Here is a 25,418-nt window from a genome sequence, read left to right on the forward strand (position 1 = left end):
TTCATGTGGTATGAGCGCACAGTCAGATATGAATCTTGTGGGACAAATAAAGACCATGTTCATGCACTTACAGCATTCATTAATTCATCCTTAGTAACTGCCTGGTCATGGTTGCAGTGGTTTATATTGGGCTGCTAGCTTGTTTATATTTTGGGAAATAGAACCAATTAATTTGCTAGAAAGTATCACACGCAGGCACAAAAGAAAAGTAATAACAGTCCTCCACATACCTCAAGTTGAGACCGATTATGAAGTAGAGTCATGTAGCTCAGGTTAAGTTGAGTCAGAAATCACAGACCATGCTGACAGTGCTGGTATTTTTACCTTTGGGGTTTTTTCTAGTGTTTTCCAGTCCAGTGTTTCCAGGGGCTTTATGATTGGGTTTCATATTTATTTTAGAAGGGGAAAAAAAACCCCAAACAATCAAACAAAAAAACCCTTCAGGTTTAGGTCAGGTTTAAATCTAAATACAGATAAGGATATATGAAGTAGTATTGCATTACACTCCTACAATGTGCCATTTGGAATATCCAGATTTTCTCTGTTTACACTAGATTAACCATCCTAAAATGGCAGTGGGAGTCATGTCAACTGCACATGTTTAAATACATTACAGCAGTGTTCTCACATGAGAGGGAAAGAGGAAATTGATTGTTCTTTTTCCTCTTAAGTCAAGAGCCACGTATTTCCTTAGTTGGCTGTTGTTTACACAAACAGGGCTGGACTTGTGATGACTTTAGCCTCACTGTTGTCATTTGAGGTTTTTGTCATGTGGTTGTTTGAGCCTCTGTGAACACAATTTTCAATCGCCACAATTTAATAAGTGTGCTTATTATTATATCCCAGGCTTGGCAGTATCTGCAAAGCTAACCATGGTGTGCAAAACTTTTGTGGGGAAAAAAGATTGTAGTCTTAACTGTGAAACATCTACACAGCGTTTCCACAGTTTATGTGACTTAATGTCATCTTATATTATTGTGTATATGCTGTTAGAGGTATTTGACAGTTACTGTTACATTTATTTCCAGCTGAATTCAAGAAAGCATCGTTTAGCTTAAAAGGTGATCGGTTAATACCATGTACAGCGAGAGAATCTTGCTTCTGCTTTCCTGTCTTAGGGCTTTCCTGTTCAGAAAAGGACATTGTGTTGAAATCTACATTGTATACTTGGCAGTAAAGTAGTCTGTAGCATTTTTAAGTCTAGATATTTTGTGTGTGTGTAGGGGTGTGGTTGTAGTCATGGGTGTTTGTGTGAAAAAGATGAAAGTTTGCCCACTGGTGTACCCCTTGAAGGTAATTCTGTTGCTCCCAATACGCCAAATATTTCTTAAAACTGAATCATTTCATGTTTTATCACTGGATCCGGAATCTTGGGATCACGGGGCATGGGACAGGAATTCACACTTAGTTATTTATTCTTGTAATTTAGGTGTTGTGTCTTGGCAGGCTAATGAATGGCTTGGTCATATTTCCTGTACTGGAAATATTCACGTTAACAGGAAAAATGGCTGTCTGGTAACAGCGAGAATGGAAATCGTTAGACTGTTTACATTATAGATATTTGGGTGCTCTGGAATTTTCATCATGAATGGGAAAGATCATAAAACATTCTTAGAAATATGGAAGGGAAGTGGTTGTTGTAGCCAGCAGGTTACTGGATTCTTTTTTGAATCTTGTAAATCTCATGGTATCCTGCACATTTGCATGACAGCGCACGTGTGATAATCAAGTATCATTATTTATTTATATATTTGTTGTATTTTCTGCAGTAATAAAAAAAAAAAACACACACACACACACACAAAAAAAACCCTGTGCACAAGTAGGCTTATCGATATTTATTTATTTATTTATTTATTTATTTATTTATTTATTTATTTATTTATTCTATTTTTATATTATCAGCATGAAACGTGAACTCTCTCTCTCTCTCTCTCTCTCTCTCTCTCTCTCTCTCTCTCTCTCTCTCCAGTAACTAAATATAAATGGCTCAAGCCTCTGTTACTAGCTCTAAAATGACGTTTTGGAATTAGCAGGAAGCTTGAGAAGGGATGTGTAATAATTTAGCTCCACAGACAAGAGTGTTTTAAGGGCAAAAACCTGACGAGCGTCTTGAAATAAAACATCCGAACCATGTCTTGAGGTGTCGGAACTGTGGTATAAGCGGAATAATTCACTCCAGTCCGTTGAATTATTAGTAAATAATGCACACCTGAGGTGTAATGGTCACTCCACTTCATGTCGTGGATTCATTACCACCTCGGGGTGTGCGTTATTTTCTCATAATTCAATCGCCCGTCATCAGTTATTCCTTCCATTTACTATACTATATAATACTATACTGTACTATAATGTAATATAATGGAGAAAGTGTGCTTTCCAACACGTTCCATGTTCTAGCATGGCTTGAGTAAGGACACATGTTGAAGTGAGAGGAAGCCGTGATTACAATGATGCCTCTGATATGTGCAGAACAGATGACAGTTTTGGCAGTTCTCCATTTGGCAAGCAATAACCTCAAGCCTCACGCTTCTCTGTAATCTAATTCAACATTATTGCATGTTCTGAACTAGATATACAGCGATGCTTCTAAAGTAAACACTTCTCTATACTATATATTAATATTTTATTATGTTTAAGGCTTTACTTAGGTCCATCAGTACTGTACAGTATGGTTTAAAGCATGTTCCGTGATAATTTAATAAAAACTGGCCCTATAGCTCCTGAATCTTCCTGAGGTGGGACATTTTGGGGGGGCTGTGAGAAAATAAACAAAAAAAGACTGTTTCTAAAAGATTTGCAGGAATGTTTTAATGGTTTCCAGGGAATGTCTGGATTCCGGTGTTCTTGCTTATTTTTAAACCCCTGTGGATTGGGTAGAGTAGTTGGCATTTACATTCCCTCATGTGCGGCTGCTGATCCTCAGCTCTAGTCGGCTACAAATGCTCTGTGGCATTCGTTGATGAAGTGTATGGCAGAAGTCCAAGCTAGCCTACGAACAGTCTCTTCCTGAGAGAGTGAATATGATTTAGTTTACTCTGTCAAGCTGTATTGTGAATGTTGAATTGATTTGAATCGAGAATAAAATAGCAGTGCGCAGTGGAAATGGTTCAATTATAAATAGTATAAAGAATAATATTCTATTCCTGGATTGGAGACAACCACCAGGACAATGTATTCCTCTTGAAATGCATCAAGACGACCTCTAGCAAGTGAACTGGACAAAAATACATAGCACTAAATGATATTATTAACAGCACGATGACTGGAAGGTTATACGTTTAAATTGCCTTAATTTCACGCCCAAACGCTCAGTTAGATAAGTGTATTGTATTCTTTTTCATATATAGGTTGCATTGAATACAAGACTATGCCTGATTTAGAAATGTTAATGTATTGTTAAGGGAAGAAGTCATTATCAAAGGAAACCATGGACTGCAGCGGGACGCCTCACAGCTCCAAGGTCCCTGCTTCAAACCTGAGCTGTCTGTGTGGAGTTCTCCTGTGTCTGCACGAGGTTCCCTCCCACCTCCCAGAAAATTGTTGACTACTCTAAATTACTCCTAGGTGTGAACGAGTGTTAGTATACGGTGTATTTCTGCCAAGTGTCTGCTGGCTAGACTCTAAATTCACCACAATTCTGATGAGGATATAACTGTTACTAAAGATGAATGAATGAATGTATGATTAAAGCCATATGCTACTGGGGCCTTTGAAAATGTCTGGCAGTAGAGACCACATGCATGTATGAGACTGTGTAAAATCATGTCTTTACAACAGGGTTTTGGAATAAATGATACTCTTAATGTGTGTGTGCTCACACTCACTCTCACACATACACACAGTTTAATAGATGAGTGGGTCTGGAGTCAACAGGTGTCAGGTGTCAGCGCTGAGGTTAATGGGCAGGTGCTGCAGTAAGGCGAGAGCTACTGATTGAACCAACAAGTCTGTTTTTGAGCTACAGCGATGCAGATTCGTTGGTCCTGTATGTGCATGCAGCATATCCAAATAGAGCAGCTGTTGATTATGTTAAAAATATCTTTTGGCAGCTAGAAGGTTGCTGGAGAATACATTTTAGAATAGATCAGAAAAGAAAAGCTAAACTGTGTTTCATGAATACGTTCTTTGATAGACTTTGTGTGGCTGGAATTCGACAAGTGTGTGTCTTTGGCTAGAATCAAGCACATCCTGTGGAACTGGGCACAGACCTAGATGTATAATAATAATTTGTTCCACACTGTGAGCCAAATCCACACAGACACTCTTTCAGACGCAAATGTTCTGGATGAATGCCGAGCGTTATGGGTTCTGCGGGCATTAAATCTAGATATATATATATATATCTATATACAGCGCATTCGTGATACCTCAAAAATAGAATTACTTTATTCATGGTTGACTTTGGGACATACTTCACCAGCTCAAGTCGGGCGGAATAATTGTAGGTTTCAAATTTGATACAAGACGGTTAGTTTAACTTAAACTTAAATTGATCTTCTGGTGAATAACAGCAGCTCTTAGCTGCTAGGTGTTTTCCATGGCAGGTCCATTGTTTGTTCAAAATATTTGTGGGACTTTTATTTATTTATTTATTTATTTTTTTGCACAGCCTACATTAGATCATTTTGTATTTCCAGCTACATATTCCTTTGCCAGTGGTCTAACATTATAGCTCCCTTAGGATGTGACCTCAGAGCCCAGAGAGGCCTGTGTTTGGGCTACTCTCCAGACTTGTAGATGAACAATTATACCATTAAAATGACAGAATGTCATTCAGACTTTTTTTTCTGCTCTGCTCCCACTCATTCTTTTGCTCTCTACATCCCTAGTTGCCTCTGATGTCCTTTTTACAAAGAAATTCGTTTACTTCACAGAACCAGATTAAACATGTCCTTTCCTGATATGATTGCTGTGGAGTGTACTTGTGTGTTAAGACCTGATGTGTCGTGTCTCTCGGCAGGTTGCAGGGAAAGAGTACTCCCTTTGGGACAAGCTCCTGGTGCAGGGAAGAAAAGAAGGACAGGAGGAAATGACAGTGGAAGAGCTGTTGAAAAACGTCAAGGTCTTTCACACACACACACACACACACACACACACACATACACATATATATATATATATATATATATATATATATATATATATATATATATACAAACACTAATCTATTTGAGCTGAATATCACACCACACCACACAAGGATCATTGCAGGCTATCAAGTGCCTGAGCTGTTTCCTTCCTTTCTTTCCTTCTCTCCATCAGCACCCAGTGTTGAGGTGCCCCAACACTGAAAATAATGAATGAGATAAAGTATGATATGATGTAGAATGTGTTACTGAAATGTGAAACTCTGTAACATATATGAATATACAACCCCAATTCCGAAAAAGTTGGGACGGGGCAATTTAGGACTAATAGCGTGTGGGACAAGTTGAAATAAGAAGGTGATGTGAAACAGGTGAGGCAATCGTCTGATCATAGTATATAAGGAGCCTCCAAAAACGGCCTAGTCCTTCAACAGCAAGGATGGGTCGAGGCTCGCCAATCTGCCAACAGATGTGTTTGTGAATAAATCCAATACTCGAGAATAACATTCCCCAAAGACAGGATTTTGGGTGTTTCAACTTCTACAGTGCACCATATAATTAAACGATTCAAGGAATCTGGGTAAATCTCGGTGCGTAAAGGGCAAAGCCGAAAACCATTTCTGAACGCACGTGATCTCCGATCCCTTTAGAAGTTACTGTCTTAAAAAACATCTGTAATCCTGACATAGGCTCGGGAATACATTGTTAAACCTTTGTAAGTCGACACCATTCGCCGCTGCATCCACAGGTGCAAGTTAAGGCTTTACTATACAAAACAGAAGCCGTACATCAACACTGTACAGAAGCAACGCCCACTTCTCTGGGCTCGGTCTCATCTGAGATGGACAGAAGTACAGAGGAATCATGTTTGTGGTCAGACGAGTCGACATTTCAAATACTTTTTGGACAAAACAGCAGTCGTGTTCTCCGGGCCAAGAGGAAAAGACCATCCAAGCTGTTATCGGCGTCAGGTCCAAAAGCCAGCATCTGTCATGGTATGTGGGTGTGTCAGTGCCCACGGCATGGGTAACTTGCACATCCGTGAAGGCATCATTAATGCAGAAAGATATGTACACATTTTGGAGCAACATACGCTGCCATCCAGAGCAGGACAACACCAAGAAGAAATGCATAATTAATTAAACCTTCAGTGCCCAAATGTTTAATAAGTGTTATTAAAAGAAAAAGTGATGTTACACAGCGGTAAACAGTCGACCGCCCCAGCTTTTTTGTGTTGCAGTCATCAAATTTGAAATTAAAGTACATTTATTTAAGTGATTTACATTTATTTAAATAAATAAAATTGTCAAAGTAAAACATCAAATAATATGTTAATAATGTGTTTTTGATATAGTACTGGTTAAATTGAATTTTTTCAGTTGAGTTTCTTTCATGGTAGTCTGCCTAAATGACCCCGTGTGATGCTGTAGCACCTGGAAAAGTTGTGTTGTTTTCTCTAAATTTCAGGAAAACTATAACCTGACCATCACGGGTCTGTATTATGGACCTTCCGTGTTGTACTCTGATCACATGAACCATGCAGCTCGACTTAAACAGAGGTGGGGATTTCCTACACATCACATTCCTCTCTGCAGTCTTGTAAATCAAATGGTTATTTAAAAAAAAATTTTTAAATAGTAAATAAGGTTTGTCCTTGAACTCTCTCTCTCTCTCTCTCTCTCTCTCTCTCTATATATATATATATATATATATATATATATATATATATATATATATATATATATATATATATATATATATATATATATATATATATATTAGTATTAGTGCATTATATATATTAGTATTGGTAGAATAGATGTTGACCCGTCTTACGTAAGTGTTTTAGCTTTATTAATGGAAAGGAAATAAGTGTTTAAAGAGGTACAGAATTCAAAATGGATGCAGGATGTGCAATTTCATCCAGAATAAAAAATGTGCTGCTTACATTTGATCAAGGATTGAGTGTGTCCTTGGGCTACAGCTGTATAATTGAAAGCACAAGGTACTGTTGTTCATCAGATCGGTACATAAAGTACATAAAATGCCTTTTTATGTGATTCGGGCTAGGGATCAGTAGCGATTGATAAACACTATCTGGTCTTTCAGTCACTACTGATCCCGAGCCAGAATCAACCATTACATTGTACAGATCTATTATACCTGCATTATACAGTTAAAACTCTGAACAGAATTGCACCACACTGTTAGTGTTCTTGTATGGATGCTGGAGATAATGGGAGGTAATCATCCTCCTTAGGGACTATACATGTCTTAGCAGCTTTAAAAGATGAGCAGCTTGATAATCACCAGTCATCGTCTTACCCGTCCCATCTTTGCACCTGTCGAAAGAGCTCCAGCTTCTGTCAGGGATCCCTTGTCCTATATCATCGTTGCAGGCAAATGTTTGGACAAAGCAATCAGAGTCATTTGTAGCTTCTGTACCAAGTGTTGTGCCCTCCCTGTACTGCAGCAGCAACAGCTATATTCTGTGTTTACACGCAAATGACAAATGTTGGAGCAACAATAAAGGAAAGCCCGTGTAACACCTCATGTCAGGTGCCCTGTAACTTTCATTTGTTTGTGCTAGATGATCCAAATGGTTTACCCTGTGGCTGCAGGAAATTCGGAATGGAAAATTAGCAACATAACAGAGACTTCCTCTGTTTTCCTGCCATGATGGTGACCTCCCTCTTCCTCTGTGATCATTTACAGCAGAAATATTCTCCATGTGAGTCCTGAATGCAGTTTACAGTGGTAGTAGTGTCCCCCTGAGAGAAAATGTTTTCGTTTCTGCAGAGTGTCAGAAGTTGTCCAGATGGCCACCAAGACTGAGATTCCAGCACACAAGCAGATGCTGGAGATCATGCCATCTTTCGCTGAGGATGAGGACTGTGAGAAGGTTCCACCAGTTAGCTATGTCTTTAGATGAGGTCAGCAAGATGGGAGAAGCAAAATAAAGTCTGCAGTGTTTACTGTCAGCTTTATCATATTGTTCTAACAAAGGAAACCCTGTTCATTATCTTCACTCTCTTTAATTAGCTGTTTACAAATGTATGCTCTAAGATTTGTCTGAATCTCTCTCTCTCTCTCTCTCTCTCTCTCTCTCTCTCTCTCTCTCTCTCTCTCTCTCTCTCTCTCTCTCTCTCTCTCTCTCTCTCTCTCTCTCTCTCTCTCTCTCTCTCTCTCTTCAAAATTACAGTGGGGTCCAAAAGTCTGAGACCACACTGAAAATCTGGGATTTTTAAAATGGGAAATAAAGTATATATTCAGTATCTTGATTATGTAATATTTAAGATTCTGCAAGATTCTAGGTCCCTGTTCGAAATCTAAGCAAATGTGTGATATTGACTGCGTTAACTGCTTTGTACAAAAGGTCAGATTTTCCTCATGCCTAATCTCTTCCATCGAAGCTCGTGTTCAGACGACACTCCGGTGGAATTGATATCAAATGGATCCATAAGGTTTTGCACAAACTTGTGGAGTCCATGCCAGCTCGAGTGCACACTGTCATTAAAGCCAAAAAGGGACGTAACGAATACTAAGAAACTAAAATTCAGGAATTTGTCGTGAAGATTGTTGTATTGAATTAGAAAAGAATGCAAACTTGAAGCGTTCTGTTGCAGAGAGAGCGAGACGGAGAGAGGTTAATGATATATGTAGATCCAATATTCTCTCTAACATAAGATTATAAGTCAAAGATAATCTTATACAGACATTAAAAAGGGATTTGTGGACAGGAATCAAATAGTTGTTGACTGCTTTGTAGGTCATCTACATCGTGAGACACTGTGACACCTGTAACACTGCCACTATTCATCCCAGGCTTTTGTTATGCATCAATTAACACAAAGCGCTATCAGTCTGTCGCATTAAGAGAATGTAAAGACGATAAAGAATACTCTAATCTTATCTGCTCCATTTTATTCAAAGGCATTTCTTTTGAGTTCTATTGTCAGACCACTTTGTTATTCTCTCATCTTAAATTTGTGTATAATACGGAGGGCGGGTGCATGCGTTGTTAGTATTTATATTAGGAATGGCAGAAACAATCGCACAGCCGGTTCAGGAGCTCAGAGCGACTTCAGAGAACATGGTCATGTGCATATTTTTTGTCTGGATGTTTGTGACCTCTTGCCATTGATGCTTAAGTTGTACCACGAACATGCCTAACATAAAACGCTCACTCGACCGCAATATCTCGATTTAAACCTTAAATCATGCCTATCGCTTGACATACAAGTCAGTGTTTTTAAGATGACATTAAAAATATGACACATTGAATTCTCAAATCTGATTGGTCAGACGGCGTTCATTAGTTTTCTCTAACGGCATAGTTCAAAAGATCAGAATGTACTTTTCTATAGTGACGGTTCATACACAGGGAGTTCTATGGCGGACTCTAAGCCTCATAACGAAAGCATTTTTAGAAATGATCACGTCGAAGCTTTCTGTAGTGATGCAATGTTTATGTAACATTTGTGCGAGGAGTCGCCATACATAGTCTGGTGAGGGATCAACTGTTTATAATGGCTACAATGTAAGTGATAACAGGAACTCATTTGTCTCGAGGATGTTCCACAACATTAAATGTAACTATAAATGTCGAAAAGGTATGACGCCATTCGTTAATAAATTAAAAATTATTTTCATTAGCAAATCACAGTTGTCTGAGAACCCTCATGTATTCCTTACATAGCGAACATCTCTTCACCAGACCATTCATTCATGCCAGAGGATGAGGTGATGTGGTCAGTGATGTGGTCTGCGCCAACTCAGCTAAACTCAACCTTCTAAAAGACCTCAACATCTGAATCTGTTTTAACAGAATCATGTGATGGATTGGGTTTTTTTGTTGTTTTTAAAAAAAAAAAAAAAAAAAAAAAAGAGAGAGGTTAAGTGAGTTTGTTCAAGGTTCCATCTGGACCCAGTAGACTGATCAAGCCACACTCCCCTCCCCATCTCAGAACACACACACACACACACACACACACAAAACACACAATGACCTTCTTACTGAGGAGCCAAGAAGGAGCTAAAAAAAAACTCCACAGCAGGCATCTCTGATGAGGTGTTGACATGAGCATCCTCTTCATCCTCAAACATAAACATAAGTGCGGGACTCCCTTCTTCCTTTGAAAGTTGTAGCCAAGCAGACGAGCCATCAGACCTGACATGAGCACTGGGTTAATTGCATTAGCACACAGCTGCAGTGGCACACTGAAACTAACACACAGTTGCTATGACAGCTGTGTACATACATTTATAGATCAGCATGTCATTTCAACTGTATTGTTTCTTTTCCCTTCACACACAGGAGCAAATGGAATAGTTTTGTACTAGCGCTATGTAATCTTCACAGATTGTGAAGTTCTTATTTTCAACCTGCAGCATCAGTAGTATTTTAGGAGTATTATACTATATAAGGACGTCCTCTGCTAAAGTTAGTATGCCCATGACCAGCTTCGATACCTTGATCTCATTACCTAAGTAGAAGTGTGAATCTACGGTGGAACTTTAAGCCTTAGCACTGCCACAAACATGACCTTAAACAAAAATTATAATCATACAGTCATTAAAACCTACCGAATCAGATCCTGTGAATATTATGTAGTTATTAGCTTACGTGAGGGTTTGGAAGATATCAGTAATGCCATATCCAGTGTTTAAGGCGTTAGTCTTTACATACTTGAAAAAAAACAAATTTCAAACAGTTTTTGTTGTGTTTTCCAGAAACATTTATTTCACTTTACATTTTATGTACACATACTTATATATGATGCTTGATGATTATTATCCAGTCGTAGAATCCTGTTATGGCAAGGCCTTAGATATAGCCAATAATGTCATTGCATATAATAGGCTGTCTGCTCCCACTGCTCATGAGGGCACTGAACTGGTGAAAGTCTGTTTCCATCTGGTGTAGCCCAGTGTGTGACTGGTGAAAGAATGGCTTTGGAATCTGAAACCCTACAGGACATGACATCCGCTTTGTGCAAGGCCCCGCAGACTTGCCTCGTCCTTCTATTCCCTTGGACATGATGGCTAGTTTCCGCCTCATGTTAACCAGAAAGTCTTTGGCTAGCTTGCTACTTGGGTTGGGCTTTAAATTGGTCACTTCAGGACACTCAGGAAGGTCCATCCAGTTTTTAATGAGGTCTGCAAAGCTGTTGTCTCCCAGCACGAGAGGCTGCCTGTTGCGGCCTCTTGTCAACAGGGATGCGGTCCAGTCCTCGGGTTCACTGGCCTCAAACGAGGTCCAGCGTTCCAAGCATGCATCCGAGGTCGATTTGGGTCGAATGCGGTTAGTGCGAACACAGGCGGAGGATGAAACACGCACATTCCTAGTGCGCCGCAGAACCACACCCTCATCCTGCCAAGACGCCTCAGAATATCCTGAATCGAAGTCCACGCTCTTCTCACTATACGGCGAACCCTGAGGCAGATGACTGACTGCATCTTCCTCGTCCTGTTCTTCCTCCAGTGGACTCGCCAGACAGCAAGCCGAGTCGTAGGTGCTGCCATCACTGGACTGGGAGATCCGCATACGGGCCAAGTGTTCTCGCTGTAGCGCTCTCCGTCGGCAAGCTCGTGTCACTGCGTAAGAGCACTTGTTGGGCTCACTGGGCTCCTGCAGCTGCTTCAGGTCTTGCATCGAGCGTATCATGTACCGCATCTGGTCCCTGAAGCAGTCACCCGAAGTTCGCACACACAACTGTTCGAAAAAGCAGAACGGAAAACAAAGGGGGTTTTAAAACAAAGCAGCTTTATAACATACAAGTCCAATACATGACTAAACTTTTCCATTGATTCACATAAAAGGAGTTCAAAGTTAGCTAGTACATAGAGCAGCTGCACTTAACAAGCCTTAGAGCAGATAAACACAGAACATTTGGCGTCCATATAAAGGAGGAGAAAAGTTAAACAACAGCATGAGTGTTTAAGATTCAGTGCATAGGGAATGCAGACATATCTGAGCTGGCTGTGGGAGCAGGACGTGAGTAAGATACCGCCCTGCCTCCTCGAGAGGAGAGGAAATGGTGGAAGAAAGTAAAGCGTGACAAACCCCTGTACCACAGGGCCCGCAGGTTATGATGGGGGAAATGACATCACGTTTTAACTACACTATACAATATAGGTCATAGTTCAAAGAATCCAGATTGTTCCGTTACGAGTGTAGCTGGGGACTAAAGACTACTGGCTGGACGTGTTCTTTCATTTTAAACAAAATGGCTAAAAATACAGTATTGTTATGACTCAGTCACTTGATCATATCTCCAACTAAATGACCACCCTGAAACAATAACTCTCTCCAGACCGTTCCTTTCAGAAACTACAACGCAACGAGGGCTTTTCCAAACTTTCCCTACACTCTGGGTCTGTTTTTTTTATTATTATTATTTCACTTGAAATTCTGCCACCGTTGTTTGCTGCTTGTGTTTTTGTGGAATGCCAGTGCATTAGTACGGTTACGTTCATAGCCTGCGGTGAGACTTGAGGCAGTTTGGAGAACACTCAGGGCTGATATCACAGCTGTGAGGAATTAAGTATTTGGCTCTAAATGAGATCAAGCCAGCTATGGCTTACGGCCATGTAAACGTATACAGTTGGGTGGAGGTTGTTTTACTTCAACTCAGATGCCTTCCCAATCATTCAGATACACTCACAAACTTTGTCCCAAAACGTCCCAACGTACTCTGAGTAAAACCTTATAGACTACAGTCTAGCATGACTTTAAGGTGCTTTGCATCAATTAAACTGCTAAATATTGCAGTATGCCTTGCGATATATTTGAAAAAGTGATGAAGTCCTGAGGTATAGGAGTAAATATTTCGCAGTATTAATTTGACCAGATGTCCTACATTGGTTGCTGACGATGCCATGATTCATCAAACTACAGAAACATCTGTGAATTCTGGTGTGTTTGCGTACTGCGGCCTTCTGAGACGTTTATATTGCAGAGATTTATATATAAATAATAATAATAATAATAATAATAATAATAATAATAATAATAATAATAATAATAATAATGAAGACTTATGTAGTCCTGCAAATAACTGACAAGTGCAACAGAACCCGGCTGCAGTTTGCAGTTTGTTGCCCTACCATTTGGTGCACCTAGCAGAATAAACACACACACACACACACACACACACACACACACACACACACACACACACACACACACACACACACACACACACACACACACACACACACACACACACACACACACTCCACAGCACTCTTGTGTGTGTCACATCACTATCAGAAACTGAAAGATGCCAGAATAGGAGTTTTGCACCAAAGTTCTCAAGGAGAAATTATAAAATCATAAAGCCTGGATATTTTATGACAGTTAAATATATCAGTGTCAAGCACTACAATAACACAATAATGTAAACATGTAAACATTAAAGTTATAAAGTTATAAAGGATAAAGTCCAACATTCAGAAGCTGAAAATTAGACACTTACCATGTTGTTTCTCTCCAGTGTATTCTCTCCTTTTTAAGTTCTGCAAGGGAGGGAAAAAAAGAGAATTATTTCAATTCTATCCAAAAATCCCGGAGTGATATTCAGTCAGTCATCACGTTACTCTGGAGTGTGAATACTAACTCGGATGTCTCGCAGTTCCCAGAGTTAGATAACGATGAACTCTGCAGAGTGTGTGTGTAGTGACACAGAAACGCACAGCGGTGCTCCAGCTGCTGCAGCACTCGTTTGGTCGCAAAGCTGCGCGAGAGCGGATTTGAGCGCACCGTTCATTTGAAGCTCCTTCAGTCTCAGCCAATCCGCGGCGAATATCTTCCAGCCAGCCAATCAACAGCGAGCTGAAATGTGAGCCGGGAAATAACTCTTTATCACCTGAAGAGGAGACAAACAATAATCAAATCAAATCAAAATCAACACTGATGTAAAACATTCGCCTATATTCTTTTCATTTATTTATTTATTTATTTATTTTATAAAATAAATACATTTTAACTAAAAATAATAATAAAATTAAATAAAAGCAATGTTTACTGTAGCATAGAATTATTTTTGTCAGTTCATATTAATTCAGTGTTTATACTTTAAGACGATTCATTAATTATTAATGAACCACGTTTTCATTTAGTAATTGATTTATTAATAAACCACAACTACAATGACTATTTTTGATTTGAAAATAGCATTTTCGTTATTCGTATTTTACACCTAATTACAACTAAATTTCTACGTCAGCGTGCCTGTATTTTATTTTATTTTTTTAATGTATTCAATTTATTTTTATTTTATTTCAACAGTTTTGTTCTAAATATTTCCATTAAATCATCTTGCAAAAAAAAAATAGCTTCAAATGTATTAAACATTTGTTTTTATTGTATTTATTTGAACATTTGGCTGTATGTGAAGTTGTGTGTTTGTATTGTAAATGTTCGAATTAAAATGGATATATTTCATTCAGTGTGCTTTTTTATTATTATTATTTTAAATGTAGTTTAAAAATAAGTTATTTGACATTTTAAATGTAAAATTTCAGCAATCTATTTGGACTTTGGGAGGTTGTATTTTTTTTATTGTTAATTATACTAAACTGAAACAAAATCTTTTTTTTTATTTTAATAGGTTAACTGGAATTTTTTTTTTTAAGTGTCAATTGCATTAAAACAAAACTATGTGAAATATGCCTCATATAAAAATGATTCAAGTTATGTTTTGAATGAGTGTTTGAGGGTTCATTCTGTGTTAAAAACTTCCTAAAGTAAATACAAGACTGTATTGCACAGGAAAACCTGCACAGCAAAACTAAAATAAATAAATAAATAAATAAATAAATAAAATGAAAAACCCCACACATATATGGGTACTACAAAACCATTTAGTGTTACACTCATGGCCAACGGATGGACTTCTCATAAGCAGATGTATGAAATGCACACTGATTGCCATCCTGTGTTCTTTTGCTGCTATTGCATCCATCTTCAGCATACTGCTAACTCTTCACACCCATAAAATCCCTCGATATCAATACGAATACAAAGTCACCAGCAGTGTCCTCGAACCTCGCTGTGAATAACTACACACTATCTTTCAAACGGATTAGCAACAACACCTTGAGACATTCCACACATTCCTCTCCTCATGAGCCTGGGGATTCAAAATGCAAATACAGGCTCAATTATGTTCCTATGAGGACTCAGGACAAGGCAGGACAATCTGTAGCTACATTTTTACTTTCTTTTGTTTGTAACGTAGAGGGAAAGGTTTTGACTGGATATTTTTTTTTCAATAGGGATAAATCTGGAATAATTATATGAACACTAAATATTTCTTCTTCTTTCTTTTTTTCATTGATGATAAAATTGGCAGGGTTGTAATCCACAAGGGAATAATCTGGAGCAATGCATCATAATAATCCACAAATGCTTTGATGGGTTTATTAAATGTGGCAGGGTGTAAGTGCAATACTTTTGCAATACAGCACTGTTCATAAACAACCAACAACGATTGTACTTTCCAGAACATAACGGCTGTTCCTCACGTATAGCAAATGGCTCGGCAGTTTAAATACATTCAACTGACACTTCCTATATATGGACCTTGAACGGTTAGAGTTTTGCATTTGAATGCTGATGCTTATCATCCTAATAGACTGCACACAAAACAAGACAAATAGTTGGAGGATGCCCGTGAAGTACATGTCCATGTGAGAATGGGTGATTTTATTCTCTTGTTCATAAACCATTGCATGTAGATGCTGCTGTTACCGACACTTATAGGTCTTTTTAAAAAGAAATGATAAGGAACATCACATAGCCACACGAATAAGTACCTTATGGGTAAAAACAAGCACAAAGGGATGCCACAAAAGTTTGTGGACACCTTACACCCATATGTGGATCTTCCCCAAACTGTTGTCACAAAGTTAGCAACACAGTTGTCTAAAATGTCTTTGTATGCTGTAGCATTACAATTTCCCTGTACTGGAATTAACAAGCCCAAACGTGTTCCAGCGTGGCAATGCACACAGCGAGCTCCATGAAGACATGGTTTGCCAAGATTGGCTTGAAAAAAAATTCCTTTTCCTACAAAGACCCCTGACCTCAAACCCACTGAGCATCTTTCGGATGAACTTGAACAACGATCGCACCCCAGATCTCCTCACACAACATCTCACTAATGCTCTCGTGGCTGAATGAGCACAAATCTAAGCTTTCCCAGAAGAGTGGAGATGATTATAACAGCAAAAATGGGAATAAATCTGGAATGAGATGTTCAACAAGTGGTCAGGTGGCCATCTCTATTGTGTTACTGTAGTTTGTATTTATAATCTCAGCTAGGTACAAGCAGATATGTTGGCTAAAATATCAGCCAGTTAGCAAAAATACAAATAAAAATGACCAACACAGCTTTTTACATTACGCTTGTCTAAATCTGGTTCTGCAGAATCACTTTACCTGAATGTCGAGTTGTTATATTTCTAAATAATTATAACTAGTTATTATAACTAACGAATCGTTTTACATTTTGCACAGCCACTTTAGTCTCTATGTATCTACTCTTAGAACAATACAGGCACATGTACTGCTCTTTAGAGTCTACTTGAACACTGTGAATGAGAAAAACAATTCAATTCAATTCAATTTTATTTGTATAGCGCTTTTTACAATAGACATTGTCTCAAAGCAGCTTTACAGAAATATCGACACGGTATACAGATATTAAAGGTGTGAATTTATCCCAACTGAGCAAGCCACTGAGTGGCGACGGTGGCGAGGAAAAACTCCCTAAGATGTTTTAAGAGGAAGAAACCTTGAGAGGAACCCGACTCAGAAGGGAACCCGTCCTCACCTGGGTAACAACAGATATTGTGAAAAAGTTCATTATGGATTTATATGAAGTCTGTATGGCGTTAGGAGCAGCCGTAGTCCCAGCAGTCTGGAATTGGAGAAGATTTGAGCTCCATCCAGATGCAGAAAGGATCTGGATCTCTAGTATCTCCATAAATTCGTGTGGGGCTCGGCGAAAGGAGAGAGGGAGAAAAAAGATAGTAAAATAGAATCTAGTCAGGGTAGGCTTGAGTAAACAAATACGTTTTAAGCTTAGACTTAAACACTGAGACTGTGTCTGAGTCCCGAACACTAATAGGAAGACTGTTCCATAACTGTGGGGCTCTATAAGAGAAAGCTCTTCCCCCTGCTGTAGCCTTCACTATTCGAGGTACCGTCAAATAGCCTGCATCTTTTGATCTAAGTAGATCTAAGGCGGATCATAGAAAACCGAAAGGTCGCTTAGATATAAAACAGATTTTAGTCATCTTCATTGGACCTGTATGTGCAGAGTTTGCATGTTCTCCCTGTGCTTTAAGGGTTTCTCCCAGGAACGACAGTTTCCTCCACCATTCCAAAGACATGCATCGTAGGCTGATTAGCATTTCCAAATTGTCTGGAGTGTGTGAATGGGTGAGTGTGTGTATGTGTTGGGGGTTGGTACCCAAAGTTGTGCTCGGAGTCCCCTGGGATAGGCTCCATTCTCCCTGTAACCTAATTTATGTGTAGGATAAGTGGTACAGTTAATGGGTGGATGGATGGATAACTAGACCTGCACATTGTCTTAAAATGGTATTTTGGCTTTGTACTGTATTCACTGTCCTGTGCGTCAGGTTATTTACACTCACTATGTGAGTTTAAACTAAACTATATTTTGTTACACTGGGGTACAGTATAACAAAACATAGTTTAGTTTACACTCAGATAGTGAGCGTAAATAACCTGACACACAAAGTTGAATTAAATTGAATTGAATGTTTCCTGTTTATACCCTTGAAGTGTTTGTGTATAAGGTTCTCAAAGCCCTCCAGAAAGTCCACATTTTCCTCCATCCCTATAACTGCTTGAGCAAAATGTGCCGTGTGTGGTGGCCATGAGGACTGCTTTGAGAACCACTGCTATACTGTAGCTCCAGCGCCAGGATTACAGTAAGGCAGTGGAGACTTGGCGGTTCTGTGCTAGTAGCCAGAATGTTTTGAGTTCAAATCTAAGGACTGCCTTGTGAATTCTCCTTCTGCTCTTCAGACTTGCCCGATCCATCCTGATCCATCCACCCCAAACTGATATACTGCATTTTATGTAATGTGAATCCTTTAAAAACAAAACAAAACAAAAAACTCGTTCATCTTTTTACATGATCATTCTTTTAACGTTTTATTTGACAAATCACCGAGAAGGCATTTTAGCTGCATTTGATTGTATAAAAGATACTCAAGTAAAGGTATTACTACTGATTTGGATGGCAGAGTTTCACGTGATCACATGTCAAATGAATCCATCAACAACCACAGGTAAAACTTCGCTTTGTGTGGATTGCTTACAAATTATGGCTGAAAAATTCTTTTGATCATGGATCACCTGTGATGAGCTCTACTTCAAACTCCGTGTTAAATTGCTCAACGTTTCAGATGGCAGTAGGTAAAAATAGTAAAAAACACATCTCAGGTTCCTTCTACAATTTTCTCAAAAATGAAAAAGAATTAATTAATTTGGAAAGTTTCTTATATACCGTATAAATGTTCAATTCAGACCCGATCTCACCGAACGGGCTACACAGCTACTAGTCCAGGCTCTCATCTCAAAACTGAACTACTGCAATGCACTACTACTCTTCAGAATGCAGCAGCACGCCTCGTCTTCAAACAGCCCAAAAGAACCCCGTGTCACACCCCTATTCATCTCCCTCCACTGGCTTCCTGTAGCCGCCTGTATTCAGTTCAATGCTCACGTACAAGACCTTGTCTGGAACAGCACCCTCCTACCTCAACTCTCTCCTTGAGGCTTACGTTCCCTCACACAATCTGCGATCGGTTAACGACCGACGCTTAGTAGTGCCTACTCATCCTGGCTCAAGGTCCGAACTAACTGTCCCTTAGCGGTGGAATGAACTTCCAACCTCAATCCAGACAGCAGAATCTGTCACTATTTAAAAAAAAAAACAAAATAATTAAAAGACCCACCGATTCCCTGAGCACTTAACTAACCCCTAAAATGCCAACCCCCACATTTTTTATTTAAAAAACAAAGCAAACACACCCTTACTCTGGCTCTTAAACCTCTACTCTGTGCACTTTGCTTCTCCAGAGCTCAATTATAAATCTTGTACAGTAGCACTACTTCTATTGTTCCCCGCTTTCCTTGCATTTCCTCATTTCTAAGTCGCTTTGCATAGAAGCATCCGCTAAACGAATAAATGTAAACGCAATTCAAGTTGACCTGTATAGCACTTTTAACGACGGAGATCGCAGAGCAGCGTTAGAGAAATAAATACACTCAGGATATAGATTTTACATGTATGAAGTTATCCCTAATGAGCAAGCCAGAGGCGACAAACTACCCGAGACGTTATGAGGAAGAAACCTTCAGAGAAAACCACCCTCGTGTAGGAGACACCGGACAACGCAATTCTAAATAATTCCCTTCTATAACGGTGTACTACATGGTCAAAAAGTGCAATTGTGTAACCAGGAAGTTTATTACAGATTTCACATGAAGTCTGTTCTACTGAACATCTCCACTGGTCACTAATGGAGGCTTGAGTGTAAAACTGTTTATGGTAATTGCAGTCCTAAAGCCATCTTCACGGTTTAAGAGGTACCATCCACAGTAATGATTTCCAATTGTCGCATTGTTAACATTCTTAACCCCCTTTATTTGTATGTTAAAATAACACCACTAAGAAAAAAAAAAAATGGAAGCAAAACACACGCAGGGTTCACAGTTGTGAAATCAAGTTTTATTTCCGATAAAACATTTCATGGCATTTTCATATTCATCAGATTGCGGTCACGTTTTATTTTTTAATCGTCTCCTAAAACCACCAACCTCATGTTTAAATTCGTCATTAGATACTGCAAACTGAAATTTGCTCTAAACTCTACAGACAACGTGAAAAGAAGTCAAGGCACAAAACAGAACGAAAGAGTTTGGGGCAGGAACACAAAAAGGACAAGTGAAGACAGTTATGATTCTTACATATTAGTCACAGTTGTACAGTGTTGAGCAAAGTGAAGCGAAGATTCCAGCATGTTAAATGCGTAAGACAAATTACCCAGAGCGCGTCACTCACACTGTGGCTGAACCGGAGCAAGCAAATTGTTCTTTTTTTCTTTTTTTTTTCTTTTATTATTATAATTCATTTTAAATGTGGTCCATCACACAGCACATTGCAGTTAAGCCAGGAATGTGGAATCCATGTGTAAGTAGGTTTAAAAAAAAAAAAAAAAAAAAAAAAAAAAAAAAAAAAAAAAAATTGACCAAAGCAAAAGTTGAATTGATCCCGGTCTGTGCTTACATAGCTTTTTACAAAAAGACATTACACATTAACGTTTATTAAGATTTACGCATCTGTTAAAGAAAAGGAAAGTTTATTTATCAAATACCCCCCCCCCCCCCCCTACTCTCTTCTTCTGCACGGTCATACGCAAAAACAAAAAGTCAAGGAGCAAAGAGAAACATCAGAAACAATTTGTTGCCTTTTTCATTCCAAAGACAATAACCTCAAAAATATTTACAGAAAATAAAAGGAATAACAATTAGGTACAGGTACAGGAAAGGGTATTTTGGATTCTGCAATATATATTTTCTCTTCGTTGTGGTTCTTGGCCCCCCCCCTTCTGCAAAATGAAAATTCAGCGTTTGTCTGGATGGCTGTAGGCAGTCTGGCACTGTGATGACCGACACTAATGCAGGTGCACCACACAGCTGAGCTCTTCCTGAAGTACCAATACGCAAGGGAAACAAAAACAAATGAACATTTAAAAAAAAAAAAAAACTTTCAAAATGTACGGTCATGAGAAAAAATAAGTACACCCCATGGAAATAGAGTTGAGCGTTTAAACATATTTACAAGCAAACATTTGATCCACTTTGAAACAAATCGAATGAGCCAAAATTGTACATTTTGTAGCAATTTTCACGATTTAAAATGGGGGGGGGGGGGGATAAATAAATAAATAAACCAGATCAGTCACATGGGAAAATTAAGTACAACCCTACATTTATCACACCTTCAAATTAGAATCAGGTGTTGAAGATTGGATGCCAGTGATTAGAATCTGCTTAGGGAGTGCAGGTGGATCCGGTCTTATTTACACCCCTCTCATATCTAGTGTCTGGTGTTCCCTTCGCTAGTGAGGTGTGTGGGGCCATCATGCGTCAAAAAAGCCAACAATTTCCATGGGGTGTATTTATTTTTTCACATGACTGTGTGTGTACATATAAGATTTGGTGAGAACATCCTGTTGACTGGCTATCATTTGCGTTAACTCTGTGTGTGTGTACCTTGGCATGTTCCCTGACTGTCTTTAGAAAAGCCCGCAGTCCTTCAGGTTGTTTTTGATGATGACATCAGTGACGGCGTCGAACACAAACTGTACGTTCTTGGTGTCGGTGGCGCAGGTAAAGTGGGTGTAGATCTCTTTTGTGTCCTTCTTCTTGTTCAGATCCTCAAACTTGGTCTGGATGTAGCTCGCCGCTTCGTCGTATTTGTTGGCTCCTAAACAATAGGAACAGGAAGATGAGGGGGAAAACATCAGTGTGAGTAATAATGCAGCAAGACACCCAGGTGCCACGGTGGGTGCACTCAAAAACTCCGACGCGAGCGAGTGTTCTAATTCGCACAAGATCTCACTGAACATTTCGAGATCTGGGAATGACACGGGTGCATCTCAAAAAATCTGACGATCGTGGAAAATATTTCAAGCCTTTTTTTGTTTTAATCTCGATGATTACAGCTTCAAAAATCCAGAATCTCAAAATATTAGAAGGAAGAATTTATAATGCAGAAATGTATTATAGATACATTAAAAATAAACTTTTCCACGATCTTCACATTTTTTGAGATCAAATCAGCCGTATACTAGAACAGAACTACATGCGTACAGCTGAAAAACGTAGAAACTCCTCAATATCTAGTACATCCTACATATTTGAATTTCCTTCCATCAAACTCAGATTACCCACAATGCCCCTCACCTGTCTATTATAACTCCTCATAAGCTGTAAACATGGGGACTATCTGGATACCATCAATCACTTTAAGAAACAATTATGACAGGTCAGTATTAGTTAGTCTTAGTGTTTAATATTGTTTTTGCTTAACTAAGATGGATTACATCACTGATATGTGCTATATGTTAATGTGTTTTGATTATTCTGGCCTCCATTTGTTATTTTTTAAATTCACATCGTTTATACAAATCTCTTAAACTGACTCTGCTGAAAAACAAGCGGTTTAGCAGAGCAGACCTTCTTCGACCCTCGCTTACGAACGAATAAACGAGATTACGGGAGGGTGCGATTCTATCTGGCTGAAGAGTTGTTTCGAGAGACGGGACGTCAAAAAGTTCTGACGTTTCAGCTATCAAAAGTCTACAGAGATCCATGGCGATCTGCATAGATACAGCTCAACTAAGGCTACACTAAGAGTACACAAAGCAAGATCAAATAACCTTGTCCATTTCTCATGACGTAATCCCTCGGTCGGAAGAAACGATTAATAACTCGGCAACGAGTCTTAAATCTCCAAGATGCTAAATATTTCATTAATCCGTTCTTGTTAAACAAGATATTCGATCTTAAAATGTATCTGTCAAACATTATTCAATATGACCTAAATTGCTAAATCGCTTCATGCATACAACACACACGGCTACTTGACTTACAATGACTAGATTTACATACGCATGAATGTTCTGAGTGATGAGTCGTGTAAACGCCGCAATCCGATTGCCTGATACAGATTAAGACGATATTCTGATTCCCACCTCTGGAGTACGGCCGTATTTAAATGGGAAATGTGCTGCATGTAAACACCCTATTCAGAAAATCCACTGAAAGGAGATGTATGCGCATGCTCAGTATGCAAGGAATTGTGGGCGCTAACAGATGCTTAGCTGTAGGCTAGGTGTTTAGGAATGGCAACTCGGGCATACTTACGACAACCATGTATACAGGAATATTCCGATGCCTGTACGCATATAAACATCGTATTCAGAATATGACCCGGATATAGACCTTAAACGGAATTTGATGCGAGTGTAAACTTAGACATCGGAAGATCAGTTTGAAAGAGACACACGGCATGCAGCTAACTAAGACCAGTAATAATAAATTCTACTGTCCTGTGGTAACATCTACAATAAGAGAGAACACTATATAAGGATGATAATTGCTAACAGACACCGCTAACAAGAAAATCCTAGCAGGCAGAGAGATATTAATCATAAACTGTCTACAACTGTAGTAAAAGAGATAATTTTCCTATCAGGCACTTATTACTGACCACAGATACAGAAATGCAAAAATCTGGTTAAAAAACGCAGGGTCAGTCATGATACAGTGGCTTTGCTGCAGAGAGGGTTAAGGGCCTTGCTCAAGGGCCCAACAGTGGCTGTGGCCGTGCTGGGGCCCGAAACCCCGACCTTCCAATCGGTAACCTAGAGCCTTCCTTAACCGCCAAGCCACCACTGTCCCAAAACAAAATAAAGTATGCCCCAGTGATGAACCTCATCATACTAACGTCACAGACTAATCAAAATGCAGAATGCCCAGGACGTTCTGTTGATTCAATGCCAAAGCAAAATCATATAGACCCCATATTTACTTCCTGAGTCATGGCTTAGGAGTAAAATACACAAATGATTAAATATAACTTATAGTTATAATGAAATAGAACTATGGGATGCAAGGTATTACAACAAATGGGTTGTTTCTTTGCTTTTTGAAGAGTCTGTGTTGGTCTTACAGACCTGTATACTCAGGGAAGCAGATGCTGAGAGGGCTGCGCGTGATCTTCTCCTCAAACAGATCCTTCTTATTGAGGAAGAGGATGATGGAGGTCTCGGTGAACCATTTATTGTTGCAGATCGAGTCAAAGAGCTTCATGCTCTCATGCATGCGGTTCTGTAACAAAAGGCAGGGGGAAAAAAATGGCGATTAAATCTAGATTACACGGTGGAGTGACCACAAGGGGGAGCCACCACTTCATACTACTTCTGACACTCACAGGTCACTTTAATAGGAACACCTGCTCCTTTATGCAGTTATCTATTCAGCAAATCACATGGCAGCAGTACAAAGCATAAAATCATACAGATACAGGTTAGGAGCTTCAGTTAATGCTCACATCAAACATCAGAAGGAACAAAAATGTGTGATCTCAGTGACTCTGATCATGACATGGTTTGAGTCTGCAGTTACACAGAATGGTGCGATAAACAAAAAAACCGTCCTGTGAGCAGAGGCTCTTGCAGGCTGAAACACCTTGATGAGAGAGAGAATAGAGGAGAATGACCAGACTGGGTCGAGCTGACAGGAAGTCTATAGTAATTAAAGTAAATCACTCTTTACAACTGCAGTCAGCAGAAAAGCATCTCAGAACACACAATACATCAGACCCTGAGGTGGATGGGCTGCAATAGCAGATGACCACATCAGGTCCCACACCTGTCAGCCAAGAACAGGAATCTGTCGCTATTATGAGCACAGTCCAGGTGATTTTCCCCCATAATCTTCAACTGTACAGTTCGGGCGAGTCTGCGCCCATTATAGCCTCAGCTTCCTGTTCTTGGCTGACAGGTGTGGGACCTGATGTGGTCATCTGCTATTGCAGCCCATCCACCTCAGGGTCTGATGTTTTGTGCATGCAAAGAGATGCTTTTCTACTCAACACTGTTGTAAACAGTGATTATGAGAGTTACTATAGACTTCCTGGCAGCTCGAACCAATCTGGCCATTTCCCCTCAGACCTCTCTAATCAACAAGGCGTTTCCACCCACGGAACTGCCAGTCACTCTACACACTGTTAGTGTGAAAATCCCAGAAGTTCAGCAGTTTCTGAAATACTCAAACCAGCCCATCTGGTACTAACAACCATGCCATGTTAAAGTCACAGAGATCACACTCCTCCCCCTGTATTTGCATAATCTTTTTTTGGCCTTGTGCTGCTGCCATATGATCGGCTGATTAGATAACCGCATGAATGTGCACGTGTTCCTAATAAAGTGGACGGCGAGCCTAACTCATGTCAATTCATAATTGCAACATACAAAACAAAGGGCTGCCATGAACAAGGACTAATTTTAGCTTTAGAAGAAAAAGAGTGTTCATGAAAGTCAAATACGCTGTTGTCCTCACCATCTCTTCATCCTCAGCCAGCATCAGGTCGTAGGCACTTAGAGCCACACAGAAGATGATGGCAGTCACTCCTTCAAAGCAGTGGATCCACTTCTTCCTCTCTGACCTCTGCCCTCCAACATCAAACATCCTTCAGAGAGAGAGGGAGAGAA

General features: G+C 39.4%; 3 protein-coding genes across 4 annotated transcripts in view; 1 reads left to right on the plus strand and 2 right to left on the minus strand.

Moving 5' to 3' along the window:
- Positions 1–8,815, plus strand: part of uba7 (ubiquitin-like modifier activating enzyme 7) — a 49,905-nt gene extending 41,090 nt beyond the window's left edge. The window contains exons 22-24 of the mRNA XM_017480267.3: positions 4,964–5,065; positions 6,558–6,649; positions 7,890–8,815. Coding sequence (XP_017335756.1) covers positions 4,964–5,065; positions 6,558–6,649; positions 7,890–8,022 — 327 coding nt within the window. The 3' untranslated portion in view covers positions 8,023–8,815. The remainder of the gene's footprint in view (positions 1–4,963; positions 5,066–6,557; positions 6,650–7,889) is intronic.
- Positions 8,816–9,958: 1,143 nt separating this feature from the next.
- inka1b (inka box actin regulator 1b) lies at positions 9,959–14,033 on the minus strand. Its single transcript, XM_017479134.3, has 3 exons — positions 13,712–14,033; positions 13,571–13,610; positions 9,959–11,805 (listed from the first exon to the last, which is right to left on the minus strand). Exons 2-3 carry the CDS (start codon positions 13,571–13,573, stop codon positions 10,918–10,920), a joined length of 891 nt encoding a protein of 296 aa, XP_017334623.1. The 5' UTR covers positions 13,574–13,610; positions 13,712–14,033; the 3' UTR covers positions 9,959–10,917.
- Positions 14,034–19,842: 5,809 nt separating this feature from the next.
- The window catches only part of gnai2b (guanine nucleotide binding protein (G protein), alpha inhibiting activity polypeptide 2b), a 55,387-nt gene continuing 49,811 nt past the window's right edge, over positions 19,843–25,418 (minus strand). For both annotated transcript variants that reach the window (XM_017479717.3, XM_047158677.2), the window contains exons 6-9: positions 25,267–25,396; positions 23,880–24,033; positions 21,412–21,625; positions 19,843–20,843 (exon numbers count right to left, since the gene is read on the minus strand). In XM_017479717.3, coding sequence (XP_017335206.1) covers positions 21,435–21,625; positions 23,880–24,033; positions 25,267–25,396 — 475 coding nt within the window. In that variant the 3' untranslated portion in view covers positions 19,843–20,843; positions 21,412–21,434. The remainder of the gene's footprint in view (positions 20,844–21,411; positions 21,626–23,879; positions 24,034–25,266; positions 25,397–25,418) is intronic.

Source organism: Ictalurus punctatus, chromosome 11 (assembly GCF_001660625.3).
Source record: "Ictalurus punctatus breed USDA103 chromosome 11, Coco_2.0, whole genome shotgun sequence".
NCBI classification, from domain to species: Eukaryota; Metazoa; Chordata; class Actinopteri; order Siluriformes; family Ictaluridae; genus Ictalurus; species Ictalurus punctatus.